The 24,622-nt window shown below is 34.7% G+C and overlaps 1 protein-coding gene across 8 annotated transcripts in view; it reads left to right on the top strand.

The window, feature by feature from the left end:
* DCAF6 (DDB1 and CUL4 associated factor 6) overlaps window positions 1-24,622 on the top strand; it is a 141,763-nt gene that overhangs the window by 74,646 nt on the left and 42,495 nt on the right. For 6 of the 8 annotated variants that reach the window (XM_058540127.1, XM_058540129.1, XM_058540126.1 and 3 more), the window contains one exon: window positions 15,811-15,870. The exons of 1 other annotated variant lie outside the window; for it this stretch is intronic. In XM_058540127.1, the coding sequence (XP_058396110.1) occupies window positions 15,811-15,870 (60 nt within the window). Of the gene's footprint in view, window positions 1-8,309; window positions 8,481-15,810; window positions 15,871-24,622 lie in introns of all 8 variants that reach the window. One more of the 8 variants, XM_058540133.1, reaches the window with a different exon arrangement.

Below are 24,622 nucleotides of genomic sequence, written 5' to 3'. Positions count from 1 at the left end.
TTCTGGAATCTGACACCAGATCACCACATATGGGGTATTTTAAATTAAGCACTCTTTCATCAGTATATCCCATTTTCAGTAATTCATTTTCAATCTCTATGGGAATAGAAGCCAGAGTCAATTATGTAACTGTTAACACTTGTGTACAATTTATCTATAATAATAAACTAAAGCTGAGCCATAAAATCAGATTTTCCGCACTATTCAACATAGCATTTCAATTTATGGGAAAATAAAGTATTTTGGAGGGTTTGGGGAGTAGGGACAGAAGAAAAAAAAAGTTTGCTTTTCAAAGCAGGCACCATTGGTAAAAACAAGAATTTTTAAAGTGATAGCATTCTTGGAAATATTCTTAAAGATTTTGATCAGTTATAAATTATCAGGAAAACTTAGCAAGAAGGCTCCCTAGCTCATGTTCATGTTCCACTGAATCTTAACTAATTCCAGTTGTTTCTTAGACACCTTTCTGAGTAAAGTACTTAGTTTGGAGTTTCATTTTTCTTTTTTGTTATAGATATTTAATACATTTTATTTTATTTTATTGTTTTTGGTTTTGGTGAGCAAGATTAGTCCTGTGCTAACATCTGTTGCCAATCGTCATCATTTTAGTGAGGAAGATTGGCCCTGGGCTAACATCGGTGCCCATCTTCCTCTCCTTTATATGGGAGGCCGCCACAGCATGACTTGATGAGCGGTTCATAGGTCTGCACCTGGGATCCGAACCTGTGAACCCTGGGCTGCCGAAGCGGAGCGCACAAACTTAACCGCTATGCCACTGGGCTGGCCCCAGGAAATATTTTTAACTGGTAGATTATTAAAAGAATTTTCTTAGCTAAACTATGGAAAATAGGAATATTTTCATGTTACCAAGATAGTATTGCTATTGAGGAAAATGACTTGATCTTAGATGCAACTATGGCTATGATTGTTTTGACAGTCGGCATTTCATTATTTTAGAGTCCATCCAACATTTAACAATAAAGACTTAAGTTTTTTGTTTTGTTTTTTTCCCAATTTTTTATGCGCTTTTAAGTCCAGAAAGGTTTGTGGATAGTGGGAATTGTCCATGTAGTAGGTGAGAATATCATCTTAGAGCCAGGATTTCTATTATTGCCGTGCATAGAGATAGAGAAAATGAAAAAGTGTGCTTCTTGCCTTGCTGTAGATACCTTTTTATGTAGATGTTAATGCTTTTCCTTCATGTTCCTTGCATTTCCTCTGTCACTTTTGCTGGGGTGAAGGAAAGGAACAATGGGAGTGTGAAAACTTGCCTGGCAAAACTCCATCTCTGATTGAACCTAATTATTTGCCTTTTCTTAGTCTGCAACTGAGTCACCGAATGATAGTGAAGACAAAGTCAGATTACACATTTCAGTGGGTGTTCAACACTGTGTGTCAGAGCAGTCTTTCAAAACTGTTGCTCAGCAACTAGACAAAATATCTGTTTCACACGTTCGTCTCTCTCAGACTTTTAACACTCCCAGCTGATAACCTTCTCTTGTTCACGGTGGGGGAAAAAAAAGCACTTGCTTTTCTACTTTTGAATCTCCCAACTTTCCAGCATCTGTATTCATGTTGTCTCTGATAGAAGCAGACACATTTTGGGAAGAAGTGTGGCTGCTCCTGTCAAAGGCTAGCCAGTGCAGTTCCCATCCCTTTCCAACTTCTCAAGGACTTTACTCCTTCTCCTGCATCATTATTATTGCCTTTTCTATTGAGTTGTTCCTTTTGGCCTTAAACATGCTCTATTATTATCTCCTGTCTTAACCCTCTCTTAATTATTGCACATTCCCCTCCAGCCTTTTATCTTTGTTCCTTTTATAATCTGAGTCTTCAAAAGAGTTGCTCACATATACTGTCTCCATTTTCTTACCATCTTTTCTTTATCAACCAACTCCAATCTGCCTTTCAGCCCCCTTTTCCACTGAAACTTTTTGTCAAAGTCACCAGTGACTTTCATTTTGCCAAATTTAAAGTATACTTTTGTGTTAGTGTCTTACTAGATTTTTTAACCCAGTTGCATTTGACATAGTCTGTCATTCCTTTCTTGTGAAACTTTTTCTTTTCTTGGCATCTGTGACACCACTTTTCCTATTTACTCTTGTTAGCAACTCTGGCTGGTTTTGAGTAACCATTGTTGGTTTTTCTTGTTCTATTTACTTCTGAATATTTTAGTAGAACCCCTTAATCTGTGCTCTCTTCTACATACACCCTATCCCTGGGTGATTGCATCAATTTCTATAGCTTTTAATATCTCCTCTAAGTTGATGATTCCCAAATGTGTGTCAACAATGTGATCTTCTGCCCTGAGATACAGACTCCTATGTCCAATTGCTTATTTGACACTTCCTTTTGGTTATCTTTGGACATCTTAAGTGTAATGTATGCAAACTAAAACTTAATTTAGCCTCCTATACTTCCTGTCCCCTAATCTCTTCCATCTTGGTCATTTTATATCTTAGTAAATTATAATACCACCAGCCCATTTGCTTATTTTAACAGCCTGTGAATTACTTTTTATTCCTCGCTTTCCTTTGTGTCCCATGCCCAATCCATCAGCAAGGCCTGTTGGTTCTGTATCTAAAATATATTCTACTTCTTTCCATCTCACAATCATTTCTTGTCTACTAGTTGATCTCCCTGCATCTACTGTTGTTCCCTTATAATTTATTCTCCATGCAGCAACCAGGAGGAGTATTTTAAAATTTAAATCAGAGGATATAACTTTGCTGTTTAAAACCCTCAAAGACTTCTAATTGCATTTAGAAATACAACTACAAAAGAAGAAAAATCAAACTCCTTACTCTGGGCCTATATAAGAACCTACATGGCCTGGCCCTTGCCTACCTTTCTAGCCTCATTTCATACCACTTCCTCAGTCCCTAGAGATCATTACGCTCTAGCTAGCTGTACTGGTTTCTTTTCACTTCCTTGAATGTGCCAATTCTCTTCTGCCTCTTTCCGATTCTGAGTCTTTGTACTTACTGTTCTCTGTACTTGAGAAGCTCTTTCCCCTGGCTTATCATATAGCCAACTCCTTTTTCTTGGGTCTCAGCTCAGACGTCACTCAGGGGAGGTCTTTCATAACTACCCTAGCTAGATTCATCTTCCTTTCTTACCTTCCTTAAAATTTTATTCTGTTATATAGCCCTGTTTATTTCCTGAAAGGCACTTACAAAAATTTGTAATCATTTTCGATTTATTTGTTTATGACTTATTTTCTCTTACTAGAATATGCTCTCATAAAGACAGAGACATTATCTATCTTGTTCTGCATAAGCCTCTTTTTTCTTTCAACTATAGTCCCTCTCTAAAGAGACTGTAAGACCGTGTGTTAGCTTTAAGCGAGTGTAAGCCATGTAGGTTATATTTAGATGTATGTTAGTGTTTATAGTTTCAGCCACTCTTCCTTTATTCTGGATGTTTCAGATAGGCTTCCAGAATTTGATGATATCTAAGGGAGATGCTGTGATTGGATGTGTCCAGTCATTTATTGGTTTTGATCCATTGTTTGCCCTTAGCTATCCAGACCACTTAAGACTGAGTAGATATTTTTTCTTTGTTCCCAAAATATTTTAAGGTAAATTACAGAAATACTTTTTAAAAATTATATTTACAAATGATGAAACTAGGGCAAACAGAAATATGAGTAGAAAAAAATAAAATGAAGCCACGAGTGAGGTGAACATACAAAATGCATTACCTGAAGAATAGTGTATCTAACGGGCGCCGCAGAGTTGGCTTTGGGTTTTGTAGCTGAATTAGGAGGATAAATATACTCAAGTGGAATTTGAAATCAGTTGGTAGATTTTTTTTTGACTTCTTCACCCTTTGTATTCTTGAATTTTAATTCACATAGTCAAACCATTTGAAACCATATTTTATGTATACATAACTTAGAATTTAATCACACATTTTGATTCTTATACTTGGTCTTTTCTTGAATATACAAAAGACTGTGCTTTTTAAAATGTGATAATAAGATTATTTATTTAAAAACCAGGAAGGTATGACTATGAGTTGAAACTATATAGATTAAAATGAAATCTTCTTAATTTTACTTATAAAACATATTTCAAAGTAACTACAATATTTTCTTCTTTTCTCAGTAATGCCTGTCAGACATCACTTTTAGTTGTTTCATAAACTAAGCCTGGAAATGTCTTCATTTCGTTTGTTCTTTGTAATTTTTTCCCATGGTAAGGAGCTTCTTATAATGAGAGAGTATTAAATGAGGCATTCATTCCAGCAGGTGATAGTTTAATTTTTTCCTTTGGTTTCATTTTAATCTAAATAAAAGAATATATTAGAGAAGGTGGTTTCCTTGGGTTGGCTGGGGATATCAGTACATACAAAATTAAGTTTTGGGTGCTCACCTTGACAAGTGAGTCACCTAAAGGATCCATGTGTTTATAATTAAATAGACCACTCAGACCATGACAATTTAGGTTTTTTTTAATGATATATAATATGGTTTGTGTCTGGATTTCTGCTTATTTAAAAATTACTGTTTCTGCTCAGATTTACAAATCTTAGGTCTATTCAGATCTTTATAGCTAAATTGAGCTCTGTAGAAAAATGGCTGGGGAAGTAAGGACTCTGTTGTACAGCATATCACAGCAAACCTTTGAAAGCCCAAATACCCAGATTACAGTTTCCTTAAAGGGGATCAGAGTCTGGTCAGACTAGGTATAGGCAATTTATAGATTAGAAACAAGTGGAAATATTGGGTTAATGGCCACTTTGCAGAAACTCAAGAAGAGACCAGAGGAGGTTAGAAGTCAGTAAAAGACTGACCAGTTCTAGGAGAAAAAATGCACAAGGATCACCTGGCCAAGAAACAGGTTGGGAGTAGAAGACAGACTGATGGCAGGCAGATAAAGTACCAGCGAATTAGTTACGAAAATACTGCAGAATCCAGGATAAAAGACTCTGTGTTTTGGAGAGGCAGTACATGAGGTTAGAACCAAGTGGACCTTTGTTGAGTCAACCGTAGTTTATTGTTCTCCTCTCTCAGTGGGAATTAAGTCATTAGGGAGACTAGTCTGGAGTCTTTCAAAGAAAGCATGAAGAATTGGGTTAGCAGTTTCAGGAGATGGAAGTACAAATTTCCCATTATCAGTTCCTGACACATCGTTGAGGGTTTTTTTGTGGTTGTTTTTAAAATTCAACACGAAGGTATTCATTGTATTCGCTTTTCATTTTGACATATGTTAACAAAAACTAATTCTCCAAGCATTTATTCACATAATAAATTATATGTGTCTGTGTATACATTTTTAAAAAGATGTAATGTATATGTATCTTACCTGCCTTTAATATTCCAAACTGCTAGCAGAACTATTTGTTTAGTCTAGTATGTCTGGTTGGAATTTTTAATTCAATATTTGTCTTTCCTAGTTAGCTGTGTGGTGACTTCTTTTCCTAGCTTCATTTTTTTTTAACCCAAGGGAAAAAAGTCTATATACAACCAGCCTCAAAAGTAACCAAACAAATTCTTCTTTAAAGAGCACTGGAAGCATTGAATAAATGGTTCATGACATTATTATAACTAAACCTTGATTTTCCAAAGTTATAGAGCATCACTGCTTGCACTTGGAGCCTGCTGTTTATTTGCTACATCATATAGTGGGTCTAGGATGGAGACTATTATATCCCCATAAAACATTTGGCAGTGCCAGAGAGAGGGTTTGAAACAACAATGAAGTTGGGTGAATTTTTTGTGATTTTTCTGTTTTCTTAGCAAAATTTGACATATATGTAATCTCTCTCTCTTTGGTAATTTTCTTTTGAAGTATAAAATGACATACTTTATGGCTGCATAATAATTCTTTATTTTGTATTGGTAAAAGCATTACTATTATGCTGACACCAAATAAAGTATATTTATGCACCTAAAAAGAGGGCACTATGCCATTGAGTATCACAATTTATTTGTCAATGAATACTATTCTACTTGGTATTGGAGAATTTTCTGGGAAGAACTAGCAATGAGAAACTATGATGATACTTGAATTGTTTATTAAATCTTAACTGCCAATTGGCTAATTGGATAAAATTCTTTATAAATAGAGGATATGTTAACAAGAGGTTAGTATCTCTGGCATGATTGATTCCTGAAACAATAAGCCGAATTTTGCGCCCTTATAATTTATGTACAAGAGACTGAAAGGTATGCCTTATAATTTATGTACAGGAGACTGAAAGTTATTTGGTAGTTTGTGTAATTTGCTGCCAGAGTCACTGAGAGAAATTGTTTGCTCCCACCATCAAATCTACAGCTATCAAATCTCTACCCATATACTCTGCTTCCCTTTTGGTTATAGTGGATGTAGTTTTTATGTACCTATCTAAAACCAGTTCCTCCCTCTTACCCACTGCAGCTCATCTCCTTTGGTCTACTCAAAGACAGCATTTCTGCATTTGCCCACTTCTTTTCATGCATCCTCTTTCTTCCTCCTCCTAATTGAACATTGTCCATCAGCATACCAACATATGTATTATCTCCCAAACTAAAATAAACAAACCTCCCGTGACTCTTTATTCCCCCACCAACAATCATCCAATTTCTCTGTCCCCCATTAGCAGCAAGACTTCTGGAAAGAGTACATATATATGTATATATATGCTTTGTGTCTCTACTTCATTACCTGTCCTTTCTCTTGAACCTGTTCCAGTCAGGTTTTGGCCCCTGTGATTTCCCTGAAACAGCTCTTACCAAGGTCGTTAATGACTTCCAAGGTGCAAAATTCAGTGGTTAGTTCTCAGTCAGTGTCTTTTTCATTATATCAGCAGCATTTGACACAACTACTTACTCTGTCCTTCTTGACACACTTTCATCACTTAGCCTATAGAACTCTGCTCAGTCAGTTCTCCAGCCTCCTCACTGGCTTCTCCTTACTCTTTCTAGAAATTTTCCTTCCTCTTAAACATTGGAGTGTCCCAGAGTTCAGTTCTTAGACTTCTTTATCATCACTTATTTTCTAGGTGGCATAAAGTAGCATCACCAGTGACATCCAAATTTACTGGTGAAGGTTATCTTCAGTCTTTACTCGTTTTTTCCACTTGGATAACTGTTAGTTCTTTTCTTCCCTCTGATACTGCTTGCTCCCCATCCATTCTTCTCCATCGCAGTAAATGGCAACTATTTTTCCTGGCCGAAAACTTTGGGAACACTCTACATCCAAACTATCAGCAAATTCTTCTGCCTTTACCTATGATACGTATGCCACAGCCAGATACACTTCCCCCTCTGAGCATTTGTTCCTGCTTTTCCCTCCATCTGGAACACTTCCTCCAGACATCCACGTGGTTTACTCCTTCATGTCCTTGAGGTCTTTGTTCAAAAGTCATCTTATGAGAGAAGCCTTCCTAATGACCAGACATAAAACAACAGCCCCTCCGCACTATCTCTATCTCCCTTACCTTACCCTGCCCACTTTACTTCATAGCAGTTATCCCTACTTGACACATACAAACACATATATGTATATTACGTATATGCGTGTTCACTAATGTCTGTTTTCACCTCAGAACATAAACTCCACACAAATAGAGCCTATGTTGATCAATGTTTTATTTATCCCCAGAGCCTAAAACAATGCCTCATACATAGTAGGCACTCAGTAAATATCTCTGCAGAATTTCATGTTGTATTTCTACTTTTTATCTATGACCACTGCTTCAGATAAAGTTTAAGAAAATCTTAAAGATTATGTAAGTACTTTTGAGCTTAAAGAAAAAGTAAATTGACAATTCTTACATAAAAAGAAACATTTTAGCTGAAAAATATGTAACTTTCATTTTTTAAAGAGCTCTCCACTAATAAATTCCAAGATTTGTTTCTAAATGCATAACTTTCTCATAATTTTAATTGAATTTTATTTATTATTTGATGGAAATTAGTGAAGTAATGTTTGTGTATAGATTAGATGAGATGACTGATATGTTTCAATTTTTCTTTTCTTAGTCATTTTGTTGTAAAAAGATGAAATTAGTGACGAAAGGAATGTTCATTTTAAGATGTTTTGCATATGGAAAACTTTATTTTCATTCTGTTTACTTACTTAAATATTCTTAGAGAACCATATGTGTCTAATTCATCATAGTTAAAACAGAAGCATTTGGGTGTGTGTATAGTTTATCTCATAATTTAATGATCAGTAATTTCTTTTTTATGAGTAAATTGTTTTTAGTATTCCTCTGAGACGCGTTTTATTTATATCCTTCTCTCTTTAATGTATAATCAAATTCTTACTATTTTCTATTTTATTACTGTCTTTTCACCTTTCTTTTCTTATCTATGTCAGAATTTTTAAGGGGGCCTGAGATAGCTTTGCTCCGTAAGCGCCTGCAACAACTGAGGCTTAAGAAGGCTGAGCAGCAGAGGCAGCAAGAGCTCGCTGCACGTGCCAAACAACAGCCTTCCACTTCTGATCAGTCTTCTCATGAGGGCTCTTCACAGGACCCTCATGCTTCAGGTTATTAATGTCAAGTGTCCTTAAGTAGCTGGTAGAGTTGGTTTTTTTAACACTGCTACTTTGTAATAAGATGCTTCCCCTTTCCCCTTCAAAAGGAGAGCTGATGTGCTTGCAGCTTATCCCTCCCTTTCTTGCATATGGTGATAGTCATCACCACATGGCTAGAGGGACATATTGACAGCAGCATTTGGCAGAGAGATGAATATAAAATAGTCCATTATTTTATTTGTAATATATTTGGAGCAGGGCAAATATTTCTTTTATACCTAATGAACTGCTTCCTAATAACCTAGTGAATTTAGAGCCTGCATTGATATTTCTATTGGAATTTCTTATATGCTGAAATGGTATCTGTGCTTATGGCTCCTAGCTCTTCTTCATGTCTTTGCTTTGAAGTTTAACCAGTATCCCTATTCCCATATAAACCTAGTAATGCTAGAGTTTAGAATTATAGTATTGTTTGGCCATAACTAGCATGCAAACTCCATCATCCCTTTCTGTAATTATTTGAAATTTTTCAATATTTGCTTACTTATTCCTTCTACACATAATGAACTTTCTGATATGTAGGCCAGCAAAAGGACTCCACACTCTCATGTTCCCACTCTTAGGCTATAAAACTTTGATACGACGGAAATAATCTATGCCACTCTCTTTTTCATTGAGTATTTTAATGGCCCAGTTCTTTTATGGCTAGAAAGCTGATGATGCTTAATAAACATTTGTTAAAAGAATTAATGAAAGATATAGTGTAAAATAATTTTTCAACTTAATTCTTTCAAGATGGATAATAAATAACCTATATCCTATACTATAGGTAACTATAGTAGGTGCGATAAATTTTTATTTAAGAACTAAAGTGTGTCTGAGTTCTCATACTAATGAGATTATAAAGCTTTGATATACTTATTTTTTGCCACCCTAAGGAGTGATGAGTTTGGGCATTAATTACTTTGAAAACTCTAATTTAATTATTTGGAATTAATTTGTATATTGGTAGAACTGGACAACCTCCACTTTATAAATATCTGTTCCACTAACAGTGGAAACAAAAGCACATTATATAATACTGTAGTGAAATGAAATAGATTTAAATAACTGTGATATAGGTGTGATATTTGGAACAAATTTGGACCTGATTTTTAATTCAATGTTATATTAATAGAGGGAATATCAATCAAGCAAAGATGTCTCTGACTTTTTTTTTACATAGAGAAATCTTTTACAATAAAAACTAACAATAAGAAAGTTTGGTTAAATTACAGTGATGACATTTAATGACATTTTGCTATGATTTTGTGCTATATATAAAACTCTAGCTAAAATATTTCAAAAGTAAAAAATATGCAATATAAAAACCAATAAGAAGGAAGATAAAATGTACCTACATATCTAAATATTTTTAAAATACTGAAATTTAGCAAGTAACAAACCAAGTATTAAAATGAATTTGAGTGTAAAATAAAACTATCTATATTAACAGGAAAGAAATGTACATTGTGGACATTAGAAAAGTATTTTGAGACTCAGCCTTTCATATTCAATTCACCAATTTGAATTGAAGCAGGTTTTTTTTTAGAATCAGAAAGCTTTAGGGTGATTATATCGTCTCTGTGAAATAAGATGCTTTTTTCTCAACTCTCAGTATCATTCTTGTTAAATAATATCTAGTTTGGTAACCAGTCTGTTTGTGGTAATCTTTAAAAAGCTAAAGTTGAGTAGAAATCTTGCCTGTTTTGAAATTGAGAAACATGTTATCTTTACTTTGTTGTTAAACAACGTATTGGGTTCCTGAGGCTATCCACGTGGACCAATATTAGAGACCTTTAGTGCTATTACTCAATGTATATTGCTCCCTTCACCTGCAAGGTGAAGTACTTCATCTGTATCATACGCTTTTAACATGATGTTCATATGAGACCTTAATAAGTCTAACCTGAAACATGCCTTGGGTTCATTTGATAGTGCTACTTTTATTTTATTCTGTCCTCAAATGTCACAGGAACACTGGTAATTAGAAGCTTTAAGAACAGATAAATAATGTGGTGTTGGTTTGTTACAAAGGGCAACTAATAAAATCTGTATACTTTGTCCATTTAGCAGATTTTGGATATGAGGAAAAATGCAAAATTCTTCATTTCAGAACACACAAATTATTAAAATACAGAATAGGAATTAAACTTATGAAATTCAACAGGGAGATATGTTTTATTTGAATAACAATTTAAAAATTTTCTTATACTTAATCATTAAATACAATTTTGTGTGTATGTATTATGGACATTAATTGATCCATTCTCTCATGCTAGATGTTACTGCTAAAATCACCTGTCAGAATAGAAAGCACCAAAATTAACATTCTAGATTTTAATTTATTAACAGTAGAAGAATGTGCAATTCTCATATATAAAAAACACATTTTCCCATTATACCTTGATATCTTTAGAGTATTAACAATGGATGATAATGTCAATAAATGATATTTCTATTGTCTTCTCACCTATTTAAGTCTTTTAGGTATAAGATATGCAAAGGAGATATTAATGTGATTAGAAACCAAGAAATTGAACAAGTATAGAATTTCTGAATTATTACATTGTCTAGTAAACATTTTATTCTCTTTTTAAAATATGACTCATGAGAATCTTTTGTGAAAGGCTAACTGTAAGATGAATCTACAATACCTAATTTCTGTAGGAAAGTGGGATCAAACCATCCAGCTGTTTTATAGAAATAATCTGTGTTTTAATGAGATCAGTTGGGAAGGGGGACCCAATGCTAGTTCACGATAATCCCAGATAGAATGTATTTATTTAAGTTGTCAATATTTCTTGGCAATTGAAGACTAAGACATCACTCCAAGGCACCACATGGTATCACCTGCAGTTTCAAGTTGCTGTTTAAAATGAGCTATATAAGATAGATGTTAAAAGATGTTTAAACAGTGGTTTTCCTTTTTTTTTTCTTTTCAGCTGTGAATTCTTCTCATGTGGAAGTTCTAATATAAAATATATAAAAGTGACACTATTGTGATTTAAACAGAGATCAGGAATGATGACCCACTTGCTTGCCCCTCTTGCCACCCAGTGATGCCTCTGCTCCCCAAAGCACAGTTTGAAAACCAATGTTCTATAAGAATTTTTACACCTATAAATGATAATACTTCATAGCTAATTTCCAAAAATTTCATTTTTCAAAGTCAAAATATATTACTTTAAAATATTTTTACTTAGTTTAGTTTAAAAAAAACTGCGTTTTTTTCTTGGCTTCTAAGAAATACGTTATAACTCATTTCTAGCCTTTCGGTGATGTTTTTCTTTGATCATAAAGAGATGAATTTGCCTCTATCAGATTACTGCCTGGGTATTAGACTGGCTGAGTTCTTGTCCCTGGCCCTATGACTAGATGACCTTGGGCAGGTAATTTGGCTGCTTTATGCCTCAGTTTCTCAGTTATTATTTGGATAGTGTGGCCTGCCATAATTTATAGAGATGGCATGAGGATGGCGTTGACGATACTATATTTTATTAATAAAGTTTTTATACTCCTAAGTAGAGCTGTACACATAATATACTGCCTTAATTATAGTATCTTTCTCTTACTACCTCAAAATATCCTCATATTATGGCCATATAAGGTAGATAGCATTCAGGGTTTTGAATGAGCTATATGTATGTTTATCAGATGAATGCCATAAACAGCTATGGCGGAGGCATTCAGCATATGGCTGATTTTAAACCCAACTCTTTTTTTCCATTTCAGGTCCCCCAAAGTCATGGGTTGCTGGCTCCTGCTCAGAGTGACAACACCCTGTGGAGTCTGCTGTTACTGGCCTGACCACCACAGAGCCCCACTGGAGCATGGAGCCAGCTTAGAGAGGGTCAGGTAGGAACTGTTTTTTCACTTTATGGCACGGTTTTGCCAATTGGAAAAGAAAAAAGTAATTTTTATACACCAAAAGGGTATAAAACATTCGTGATTATTTTTGAAAAAAGGCTTTTCAAAACTGAGCCATATTGGAAAAAATCAGCACTTACCCAATCCTGTGCAAGCAGGCTCTATACAATATCCGATTCCCCAGTGTCCTTGATGACAGTCACATGTACTACTTCTCAAGTGGATGCCTTTAATCCATGTTTTTATTGTTTATAAGCATTTAGTAAATCAGATATCACATTGATCTAGTTCTGCAAGCACTCCTTAACTACCTTGAATGACAAAGTCCTGAGCAAAACAGTGATGAGTCTCTTGCAAGTTTAAACATGAGAATATGCTCGATATTTTTCAAAACAGCTTCCTATCGTTATTTTTCATTCAATACCATGTTTCTGAAAAACAGGAAAGTAACAATAACATTAAGTGACCCTTTCCTATTGCTACCTAAGTGCTTTACGTGGATTATGTCATGATATGTTCCCAAGAACAGGATGTGGTTGATATTGTGATTATCCCCACTTTACAGGTGGAGAAACTGAGACTTAGAGACGTTAAATAACTTGACCACGGTTATAGTGTTACTGAGTAGAAAAGCCACATTTGAACCCAGGGAGTCTGGCTGAAGAGTCCTTGTTATTTACCCATTAGACTGTAGTTCTTTATTTTTTTCTACAGTTGAGAAGATTCTGATGTCAAGGGGTAAAGGATTTTCTCAAGACCAAAATGCACATTTTTTGGAAGTACACAGTAATTGGCCATGAAACACCTTGAGCTTACCACTGAATGAGCTTTTGCCTAAAGTTTATCTTTACCTTAAAAATAATATTCATAATTCTAGACACTTCCAATAAGCTGACCAACCATATTGCATTTTATAATAAGTTATCATTGGACCATGTGGTCAGATTTTTATTCTGTAATGGTGCTTTCTGGAAAATATTTCACAGAGATGGAGTGGAGTATGCAAACAACTGAAGCAATCAACATTGAACTAATGATTGTATTTTTTTTTTAATATTAGCTATTCAGGTAGTTACTGTGTTAATATTTGGAAATATTTCTGTAAGTTAGAAGTTATGAGTATTGTATTTATGAATATCTAGTGATATAAAAGCATGTCACTTCAAATGTTTATGTGACGGGAAAATAATCCTTCCAAAAATAGTTGCATGGTACCCAAGATTAAAAATAGAATAGAGGCAATGATTAAGGAGGATTCCTTCTTAAAGATTGGTCTTCAAGATGGGAGGAACAACAGATAAGTCCCAAGATGTACACAATATCCATGACAGACTATAAAACCAAAAAGGATACCCTTTTGGTTTAATACTTTCTTTCTGTCCTAACGTAAACTTCATTAATATTTTAAATCCTTCAAGGGTTTGAAAATACACAATTTTGTTGAGATGACCGCATTCTAGATCCTGTATCAATCTGTTTTTTTAGAGACTTACTCCTTCCTAAATTTTATTTAAAAAATAAGATGCACCATTATTTCATAAAATTTGTACATTCCATAATATTTATGGAAAAATCAAATATATGGTAAAAGATCGCTTGGAGAGTTGACAGTTTTCTGAGGGCTCTTAATTATTAAATGAGAGCATAATGAAATGTATAACAAATCCAACTCCAAAAATATTTCGTAAAAAACTTTCTAGGAGGATTTTCCAATATTTATTTCATGATGACTCACATTTTTGTTATTTTCTTTAAAGAATATAATTTCATTTTTCGCTGAAGACCAACTTATCCGTTCTTCAAAAACAACGTAGATAGGAATGTTGTGTCTAACTCTGAAATGGATAGATGAGAAGTTTTAAAACGGAAAGGGAAGCGTGGATAGATTAGGGAACTGATTGAAATACCGTCATTCCTGCTTTCTTTGTTTCATAGTACAGATTTGTTGAACTGAATGTTCTGGTGAAGAAGTGATAAGAAAGGATAAGTAAAAGGTATTACTTAAATGATCATGCTTTATCAAAATCTAGTAATACAAAAATCTGTGAGCAAACTGTTTATATCAGAAGGTAGACAATTTAAAGTAGATACAAGTGGTCCCAGTAGCAGAATTCAGACTTTTAAATGTACAAATGGAAGTAATCAAGTAATAAATTACTGAGAATCAAAGGTATATTAGAAAACTTCTATTTACTATTGAGTTAAGAACCTACTTAACTCAAAATATCTGCTTTCGGGAGAATAAAGTGCTATTATGAGTAGAAACCGGTGATGAGGCAAAAGTGCAAGGTTTTTGTTTGATTAGCAACATTTGCTAAGAATTAAAGCATAGGATTTTAGAAACTAGGGGAGAGCTATTCTTCTATTCTTACATTTAGGGGAGAGCTATGCTTATTATCCACGTTTTCCCTTTTCCTGTAGCCCCACTGGAACACTGGAACCCAAGCCATGAATAGTAGCCACCTCTTTCTATTCCCCAGTGCCTTGCTTAGGTTACTAGGTCCCTGGGATGACCAGGAAAAAAGGAGAAGCTTCGGCCTAAAAATGGTGTGACTTGTCCTATGTCACATCGCTAATTATTGTCAAAAGTAGGGTTAGAATAAAAAATTACTAACTTGAGACCAGCATTCTTTCCATTTTATCATGCTGTTTATGACAGTGTTTTTCAAACAATAGAACCCATTTATAAAACAAATTCTTTCATAGAAACTCACTGTATCAAAAGGATAAAAATAAAATGTTCTCTTTGGAGCCAAGGTGGAAAGCATTAAGCCCAGACCATTAAGTCTGCTCTTTGCCTCTCTTTTCCTTTTCCCACCAGGCACCTAAAGAAACCTAACCTTCACGGAGTATAGTTTTAATATGCACAAAATACCATAGAGTTTTTAGAGTTATCTGTGTTTCTGCAATGATAATTACTTTATTGAATATTTCTCTTATAAACCATTTCTTTATATCTAACATCTTCACCTGAGCTCATTTTTCAGCTCAAGGTACGACAAACAACATCTTGCAAAGTATAGTGAGCATCTTGTTTCATGCTTTGAATTCTCCAATCCAGAATGAATGCCATCTTAAGGAGCTGGAGAGGGGATTTGAGAAGGGGAAGAGTCTTCTATTTAGTGAAGGAGATACTCTATTTTTATTTTATCTGTCTTGCACCTTGTGCCTGTGCTAAATGAATTTGATAAAAGGTATATGCATGGAAGTAGAAGTATTTTCTCAACTTGTTCTCAAAGTTGCTAAATGCTTGCCTGGAATAACATATCTTAAGCACATGGCCCTGCTTACTCACTGCTTGGGCAATACACCACAGTACTTGCTTCTATTCCCCACCCTTATACATTTGTTTCTTAAGCTTAGAGATGATCATTACATTGCTGTGCAGTTTTCTGCTGCTTACTTTTAAGTTGAAATCTCATTTTTGTTTCAGATTCTCCTTCTTCTGTGGTTAACAAACAGCTTGGATCCATGTCACTTGACGAGCAACAGGGTGCGTGCAACAGGAGATGCGCTATGCCCATCCATCCATAGTTTTATTGCAATGCATAAACCAAGCTTTCTCTCACTTTTTCATAGCATTTCATTTTGATCTAATAGTCAATATTTTGTGGGCTAAATTACCATAGGTGGTAATGTGCACAAAGGTCCTTCTTGGCCTATACAAATTATTTTCTGTGTAAGCTGTTAATTTCTACGTTTGGCCCTTTATGTCAACTTTGAATTCTCTTCCTATAACAATATTGTAATGGATGTAAGCTATATCCATTTTTTTATTCTAGGTATCTATCATAAAATTGTGTAGAACTGTGGATGTGAGGTTACCATCTTACCTAGTGGCTAATTTAGAAAAGGTTATTTAGACATAGTAATATTCTATATTACTAAGTTGGTATAGTAATGATACTTGGTTTTATGGCTCACTTATCCTGTGGTCAAACTCCTGATAGCTTTAACTATAAGAAATACAATTATGAACCCAGAGATGAGCTCCAAAGCCATCAATCGGAATACAAAATAGCTTTCACTTCCACTTGCACTTTTGAAGTAGGAGAGGTATACAGTCAACCTCAAAGCCTTGAGCAGAGCCTGATGAAATAGACAGATTACTTATTCATCAAGCTTTTTTACTAGCAGATCAAATATAGCACAGAGAGGGTTTGGTAGAGGAAGACATTCTGACAACAAGAAGGGGCAGCTGAAAAGAAAGATGGAAAGAGGAAGACTATAAAAAACTAAACAGGGGGGCCGGCCCAGTGGTGTAGTGGTTAAGTTCACGTGCTCCGCTTGGGTGGCCTGGGGTTCACTCGCTGGTGCGGATCCTGGGCGCGGACTTACGCACCACTCGTCAAGCCATGCTGAGCCGTCCCATATAGAGCAACTAGAAGGATGTAGAACTATGACATACAACTATCTACTGGGGCTTTGGGAGATAAAAGGAAAAAAGGAGGAAGATTGGCAACAGATGTTAGCTCAGGGCCAATCTTCCTCAAAAGAAAAAAAACTAAACAAACAGGCTGTTTAGGATTAGGGCAAACAGCTTTGCTATCTTACCTCAGAATTTGTTGGAGTATTCTAAATTTATTATGACACAGATGGTAAATAATGTTAAGTCATCAAGAATAACTTAAATAATATTCACTTTTCTCTATTGAAAAAGACAGATGATTGCCTAAAAGATTTTACAAATATTTTTCAAAAAATTAAAAAATAACTTAGCAGTAAGGTCATAAGCTTTAGTTGGCTGAAAGTTTACATATGTAGGATAACTCATTTGTCAACAGTATCGGAGAAGTTAAATATTGCTGAAGTACCTATTTGATATGAAATAGATCTAATTTTAACTGTCTTCTTGGAGAAATATTCAGAAACTAATTTTAAAACAAATTAGAAAACTCCTTCTGTACTTCCAATCTTAAATTAAAGAAATTCTTTATAGACCTGAGATGACAAGTATTGCTATAGGTTTTTCTGTTCTTGAGAATGAATGAATGAATGAATTGGTAAATGAATTGGAGAACTGAGAAATTAAGCATGTTTTATCTTTATGCATTTATTGTAGAGGTATTAACAGTGAAGAATAATTACTTTAAGGTAAAACAATTGTAGCATCATATTATAATATATTGTACTGCTGTTTAAAACCATTCTATAATCAAATAATCTTTTTTTGTAAGGATATATGAATGTAAATAGTATGTCACTACCAGAGAGTTTGTAGCCAGATTTATATTCTATTTAATCACATAGAATAATTTCCATAGAATTATATTGAATATTATATTCAACTTAAGTTGGTACTTAACTTACATATGATATAGGATATGACAGAAAGAGATGAATAAAGGATAACTCCCAGGTTTTTGGCATCAATGCCTAGGTGAATAATGATGCCACTTACTAGAGTAGACTAGTTTGGAGGCAGAAATCAAGAGGTTCTTTGTTTTTTTGGCCATGTAAGGTATGATATGCCTTTTAGTCATATAAGTAGAGATGTTGTATAAAAGGTCAAATATTTAGTAGGTTTAGCAGAAACTGCATTATAATAGACCATTATTAATATAACTTTGTGATAAGTCCTCTGAGCAGGAAATGTTCTAATGATGGACAATATATCCACATGAATTAAATCCTGAGCTTTTAGATGCCTTTTTGTTCAGCAGGATTACATCTTATAAAGTACTAAGGACTTCCACATTATAGGCTTATATTACCTAAAGATAACTTCTACTATAAAAATTAAGAGAACCTGCCTACCACCATCTTTCTCACCTGGGCTAATACAATAACCTCTTAACTGGTCTCCTCACATCTACTCAGGCTATAGTCTGTTCTCTACCAACAGTTAGAGTGAACTTTTAAAATGTAAATCTAATCATGTCCTTCACCTGCCTAAAACTTTTTGTGTCCCTTTGCCCTTCAAAATAACTTACATCCATTCCTTGGCTTATAGAGCACTACATGACGTGGCCCCTATCTCTCCAACCTTATCTCAGGTCATTCTTCCCTCACTCGCTAAGCTCTTGCCAAATAGACCTACTTTCAGTTCTTCTAACACTCTAAGCTCCTTCCCTCTCAAATCCCTTATGTATGCTATCCCCTCCATCAATAATACTTTTCCCTCAGCAACTTCTACTTATCAAATCTCATTTAGATGTCACTGTCTCAAAAATAATATAACCTTCTAATATGAAGTAGTTCTCCCCTCTTTTTCTCATTGTGACCTATTTTCCTTCATTGCATTTGTCAAAATTTGTAATTATACATTTATTTAAGGAATTGTTTGTTTAATAAGCTTGCTTTCTTCCTATTCTCTACATGTTGTTTTCATTCACTATAATATACTCAATGCTTAACACTATATCTGTTATAGATTAAACAATAAATATTTGCTGAATGAGTACATAAATTAATCCTTTAAGCATTGGGATGCTATAGAAATTATTTCATCTTGGGAGAAACGGGACCAGATTTATGTATTGGAAAAATCATTTTGGCAGCACTATAGGTGGTCGATTGGAAGGAAGTAACATTGAAAACAGCAAGACCATGTAAGGAACTATTGCAGTAGTCCGAGTGAGAGATGATGAGGGATCCAGTCTAAGGCAATAGCAATGGGAAGTGAGGAAAATGGACAGATTTTTAAAGTATTTAAGAGGTATATGAGCATTTAAGATGGGACTTTGAGACTGATTAGTTAAAAATGAATAAGAGAATGATAATCCAGGTGTCTTGATAGGCTGATAGATAGTGATACCATCAACAAAGGTAGGGATTTTAGGAGGAACAACTGGAATCCCATATAGGAGGAAAAGATGCAAGAGATTTTCTTGATATGTTGAGTTTGAGGTACCTTTAGATATCCAAATGGAGAAATCTCATAGACAGTTGGATAGGTATATGATTATGGAAGTCACCAGAGAGGTCTGAGGTGGAGATAAAAATTAGGAATCGTCAATTTACAGTTAGCAGTTGATACCAGGGGGGTGGATGAGATTGTCTAGGAAAAGAGCATAAAGTGAAAAGAGGAAAGTCTATAAGGAGCAAGCAGAGAAAAGGATCTAGCTAAGGAGACAGAAAAGGAACGATCAGAGGAACAGGCAGAGCAGAAAGAATGCCATATCTACAGCCAGGGGAAAAGACAAGTTCATGGAGGAACTGGTCAGTAGTGCCATGTGAAGCAACGATGTCAAATACGAAAAGGACTGACAAATGTTTTTTGAATTTGGTAATATATGGGTTATGAATTGCTTTGGCATTGCAGTTTGAGTGATATGGTAGAGGCAAAAACCAGATGGCAGTGGTTTGAGGAGAAAGATTAAAAAAAAGTGGAGAAGTTGGTATGTGGATGACTTTTTCAATAAGCTCAATTGAGAATGAAAAGATAGAGGAAGGGTAATGTCTTGGAGCGGGGTTGTAGTTTCAAAACTGAGCGTGTTTATAGAATGAGAAAGAATCTTTGTAGAGGAGGTTAAAGGTTTAGGGAGGGGATAGTTGATGTCCCCATATAGGCTATTATTTCAAGTTTTAACCTTTGTCAAGACTCTTGTTCTACATTTTACCCTGCAGAATGGGAAAACGTAGTACATATAATAAATTTTCTTTCTGAAGATAGCTCTGACTAATGATTGTTTAAGCATATTTTAAATTTCTTTTTCATACTTTTAGAGAGACACTAATATATGTTTTTTTAATTGACAATTCAGTCTTATATTTACCTGACAGTATTCACCACCTTCTAGATGCCCAGGCGCTTTTATAGTTGTTTAATTTAATTTCCCATGGTAGTTCATAGATTTCTTTATATGGGGGAGGGGGATTACCAAGGATAAAAACGTAACTAAAAGAAATTTTAAAATGTTAATGGGCTTGCTTCACTGAAAAAAAATTTTTTCTTTCAATAATTACAGACACATTATTGAAATGATGGATTGCAATCAGTGTTTTTGCTTTTTATCTTGAATTTTTAACAAAAGCACAACATTTGCTAAGCAAAAATATATTTAGTCTAAACCTTCAGAGTCATAAATGCAGCTGCCTGGTTGCCTCAATAGTTTTTATTTTCTTTTATCAAAATACTTTTTTAAGAAAACAAAATGGTAGGGAAATAAGTTTACAGAATGCACATTCTATTTATCTTGTTAACGTACTTTCCAATATTCTCCAAATTTAGGGCTGTGTGCAGACATTACCAGCCCTTCTGTGCTAATCAGAAACTATGTGAATAAGCACAAGGATATCTGTCATGCATTTTGTTTAGTTTGAACAATATACTTTTATGAGTAGTTTTGGTTTTCCTTTTTATTTATATCTCTCAATATGTTATGCTTACTGTATTATAAGGGAAAAAATCCTCTTCTGACATATTTCCCTTGCCTATTTATATTATTAAAACTAATAAATTTTTCCTGCTAAAAATATTTAGGCCAGCAACTTCCCCTTATTTTATTAAAACAACAACAAAAGAAACCTATGATCTTAACATTTAATTTTTGAGAGGGTATAAGAAAATAATTTTGCCTGAGTTTTAAATTTAGGCCATGACTAAAGCAAGTTGCTTTGTATTCATTACAGTGATAATCATTAAGTGGAAGTTGATAATGCTGGTAAGTTTGAAACTTACGCTTATAGGCAATTGTGCATCTGTCAGACACTCATTTTCTATTCTAGATTTAAAGAAATGTAAGTGCTAATTGGTAGACTTTACAAATAAAAAAAATAACTATTCACTCTGTATTATTTTACATAAGCAGACTTCTTTTGATATTAATAAATGTTTACTTATAGGAAGAGACTTTTGGATGATCAGAAACCAAGGAAACAGATATTATTGATCCTACTAGGGTATATTGGGAAATGGAAAAATTGGACCTGTCATGCATTAAGTGTGTATTCCCTTAAGCTTGTACACTGTCACCAAATTGAAATTTCATGTTAGTAATATCATCTTGACAGTGTTACATCAAGTTGTATTTTAGATCACCATTTTGACAATTCTAATTTTTATTAAATAAATATGTAATGATTAAAGCCTGTTATATTAATGGGAAATATAAGTTTAGTATTTATCACACTGGAATATATCTATAAATACTGTATTTTAAATTCTAGAGAAAAAATAAGTTAGTGAAATCAGACTTCATTCTAAATTTTTTATATTCCTTAGAACAAGTTATCATTTAGTTGCTTAAAATGAAGTAACTCGTCCCCTTTTCCCCAGCTACTAAGTCTAGATTCTTCCAATTAGTCTAGATTCTTCCAATTAGTGATATATTTCATCTTTTGTAAGTTAAACCCTATTTAATTTTTATTGTATATGCTCACTTGTTCCACTCTCCTGCTAACCAAATCAATACCTATATCTCCAGTTAAATTGTGTTCTAAACTCAGAATTGTCCATGATGAAAATAACTGACATTTATAGAGTTTTTAGTATGTGACTGGCACTGTGTTAAGAATTTTACAAGCATTATGTCATTTGGTTTAATTTAATGAGGGGAATACTAATACTATCCTCATTTTGCTGATGAAGAAACCAAGACTCCAAGAAATATGTAAAGACAAGTCAAATAAGTGATGGAGCCATATTTGTATGTCCATTTCATTAATTCAACTGATATTTAAATGCCTATTTACCTTGTGGCAAGTACTGGGCTTGGCACTAGGATGCATGAATGAATAAAGCTAGTGCTCCCTGTGCTTGGAACATAGAGTTGATTAATAATAATACCACCACCACCATAGACACTTATATCACGTTTTCTTTGGGCCAAACATTACTTTGAGCAATTTTTATGTGTTAATTTACTTAATCCTCACCACAGCCTTACACGGTAGGTACTATTACTTTCCCCATTTTCCAGATGAGGAAAATGAGGCAAAGAGAGGTTAAGAAACTTGTCTAAGGTCACACACTGTAAATGTGTCTAAGTGTTAGAAGTGTGATTCAGACCTAAGCAGCCTGGCTCTGGTGTCTGGGATCATAAGCACTATGCTTTGCCTCATGTAACAGTAAAGACACATGATGAAAAAATAAATATGTGTGATGAGTGTTATATGAGTGAAATCATGCACTGTTTGTCTTTCTCTTTCTGGCTTATTTCACTTAACATAATACCCCCCAGGTCCATCCATGTTGTTGCTAATGATGAGTGTTATAAAAGAGGAAATAACAAGATTCAGTGGGGAACCTATAAGAATGAGTCTTCATCTTTTCTGGTAGGGGACCAAATAAGGCATCCCGGAGGACAGGACATTTAAGCTGAGATCTGAAAGATGAGTAAGTTGTGTGAAGGACAGTGAGTAAAGGGAAGCATGAATAGCATGTGCAGAGGCTCTGAGGTGATCACTTGAGAACAACGAGAAGAATCCCACTGTGGCTGGAGCATGCCATGGTTTCAAGAGGTGTGTAGGGCTCAGATTGAGAAGGATGTTTTGGACATTTTAAGGTTTTGGATTTTATTTTAAGAACAGTAAGAAGCTAAGGAAGGATTTAAAATAGGGAGTATGGCCTGATCTGGTTTGTTCTGAATAGAGTATGGAGAATTGATTAGAGACTAAATCACTTAGGAGGTTCTCCTAATAATAAATTTTGACCTGATGAGAGAAGTAAGGTAGGAGAGATGGGAGACTGAAGAGATTCAGAAATATTTAGAATGTAGAATAAGCAGAATTTGATGATAAATTGCATGATGCAAGGCATTGAGGGAGGAGTCCAGAGTATAAATTGCAGAATTTTTATATGGGGATGGTTTAGTAATGGCCGTCTGGTTGGAGGGAGCAGGGCCAGGACATGTGTCTTGAATCTGCTTTCATATAGTAAATACAATGTTTTTACTTGGATTATACATTTATTTATGGTGGTTTGGGTGAGGTACTGATGGTGATTAGCAGGTGACATTTCTAACTGCTGCAAGGGTAACTCCCAAGTTTGATTGAGCACAATTAAGTGGGTGGATACTTCCTTAAATAGGTAACCCTGGAAAAGGAATAAGATATGGGGGAGCATGTATAGAAGGAGGTGGAGATCACAAGCTTGGTTTTGAATATGTTGAATTTGAGTTATCTGTGTGAGACACCCAAGTGGAAAAGTCTTTTAGGCAGTTGATTGTATGGATATGGAGCTTAGAAAAGATGTCAGAACTAGAGAAGTAAATTGGGGAATTTTCTGCATATAGATGGTAATTGAAGCCATGAAAGTAGATAAAATCAATCAGGAGAAAAGTAAAAAGTGAGAGGAGGGAGTAGAATATCTAAAACATCTCAAAGAAAATCAGAAGAATTCTAGAATCAAAGATTTTGCTGAAGGAGAGCTAGTAAGGGACACTGAGAAGGAGCAACTAGAGAAGGAGAAGGCAAAGTAGGACAGTGTGGTATCATGAGATCAAGAGAAGAGACGTTTTCAAATACGAGAGAGTTGAAAACTCGCAGAGAGTTGTCTATTTGAGTGCTGCCGAGAGGTCAAGGAAATGGGCTCTAAAAATTCCCCACTAAATTAATCAACGTGGAGGTGATTGATCTCATTAGTGAGAGCAATTTCATTGGATTGATAGAGAAAGAGGCTAGAGTAGGGTAGCAGATGAAGGAATGCAGATGAGAAGAAAAGCATTTCAAAACAATAAGCAGGAAGGACGGTAGCTGGAGGGAAAAGGAGTTAAATAGAATGTTCTCCTAAGCTGTCTACCTCATTTGTTAATTTTCCTCTGGAAGTCACATTTTAACATATTCATTAATCAGTTTAATCAGCATATGGCAGACAGGTTTGATTTTTAAAAAGAGGATATACCTGAGGAAACAGTCGTGAAAAAAAGAAATAACTAAATGAGGATTTTGGCAGGGCTTACATTCCACATGGGCTGGGCATCCTTACCTATTTTCTTCCTATCTCTTCTCCCTCAACACTGAAAGTGAAATAGGGATAGCAGACTTTTTTGAACCGAGGGATATGAGACTAATAGTTGTGAAGGAGTAGGACAGAGAGCCTAGATAGCATAGGTAAAATGACTCCTGCATTTCACCCCATAAATTCTAAACATCATTGGGAATGGAACAAGGCGCAGTCTGAATCTCTGTGTATCCTAACCCCAAGTTTAACTTAATTCACATTTCTAGGTTATGTCATGAAAAAAGTTTTTGGATTAAAATTATTGTAATTGACAGAGGTTGAGTTTTGATTGCCAGGAGGAAAATTTGACTAATATAAAAGATTATATGGGAGAGATTTCCTTTTCCTAATAAATATCAGC

This window comes from Diceros bicornis, chromosome 4 (genome assembly GCF_020826845.1).
Source record: "Diceros bicornis minor isolate mBicDic1 chromosome 4, mDicBic1.mat.cur, whole genome shotgun sequence".
In the NCBI taxonomy this organism is placed as follows: Eukaryota; Metazoa; Chordata; class Mammalia; order Perissodactyla; family Rhinocerotidae; genus Diceros; species Diceros bicornis.
This window is presented reverse-complemented; position numbering and strand designations above follow the sequence as displayed.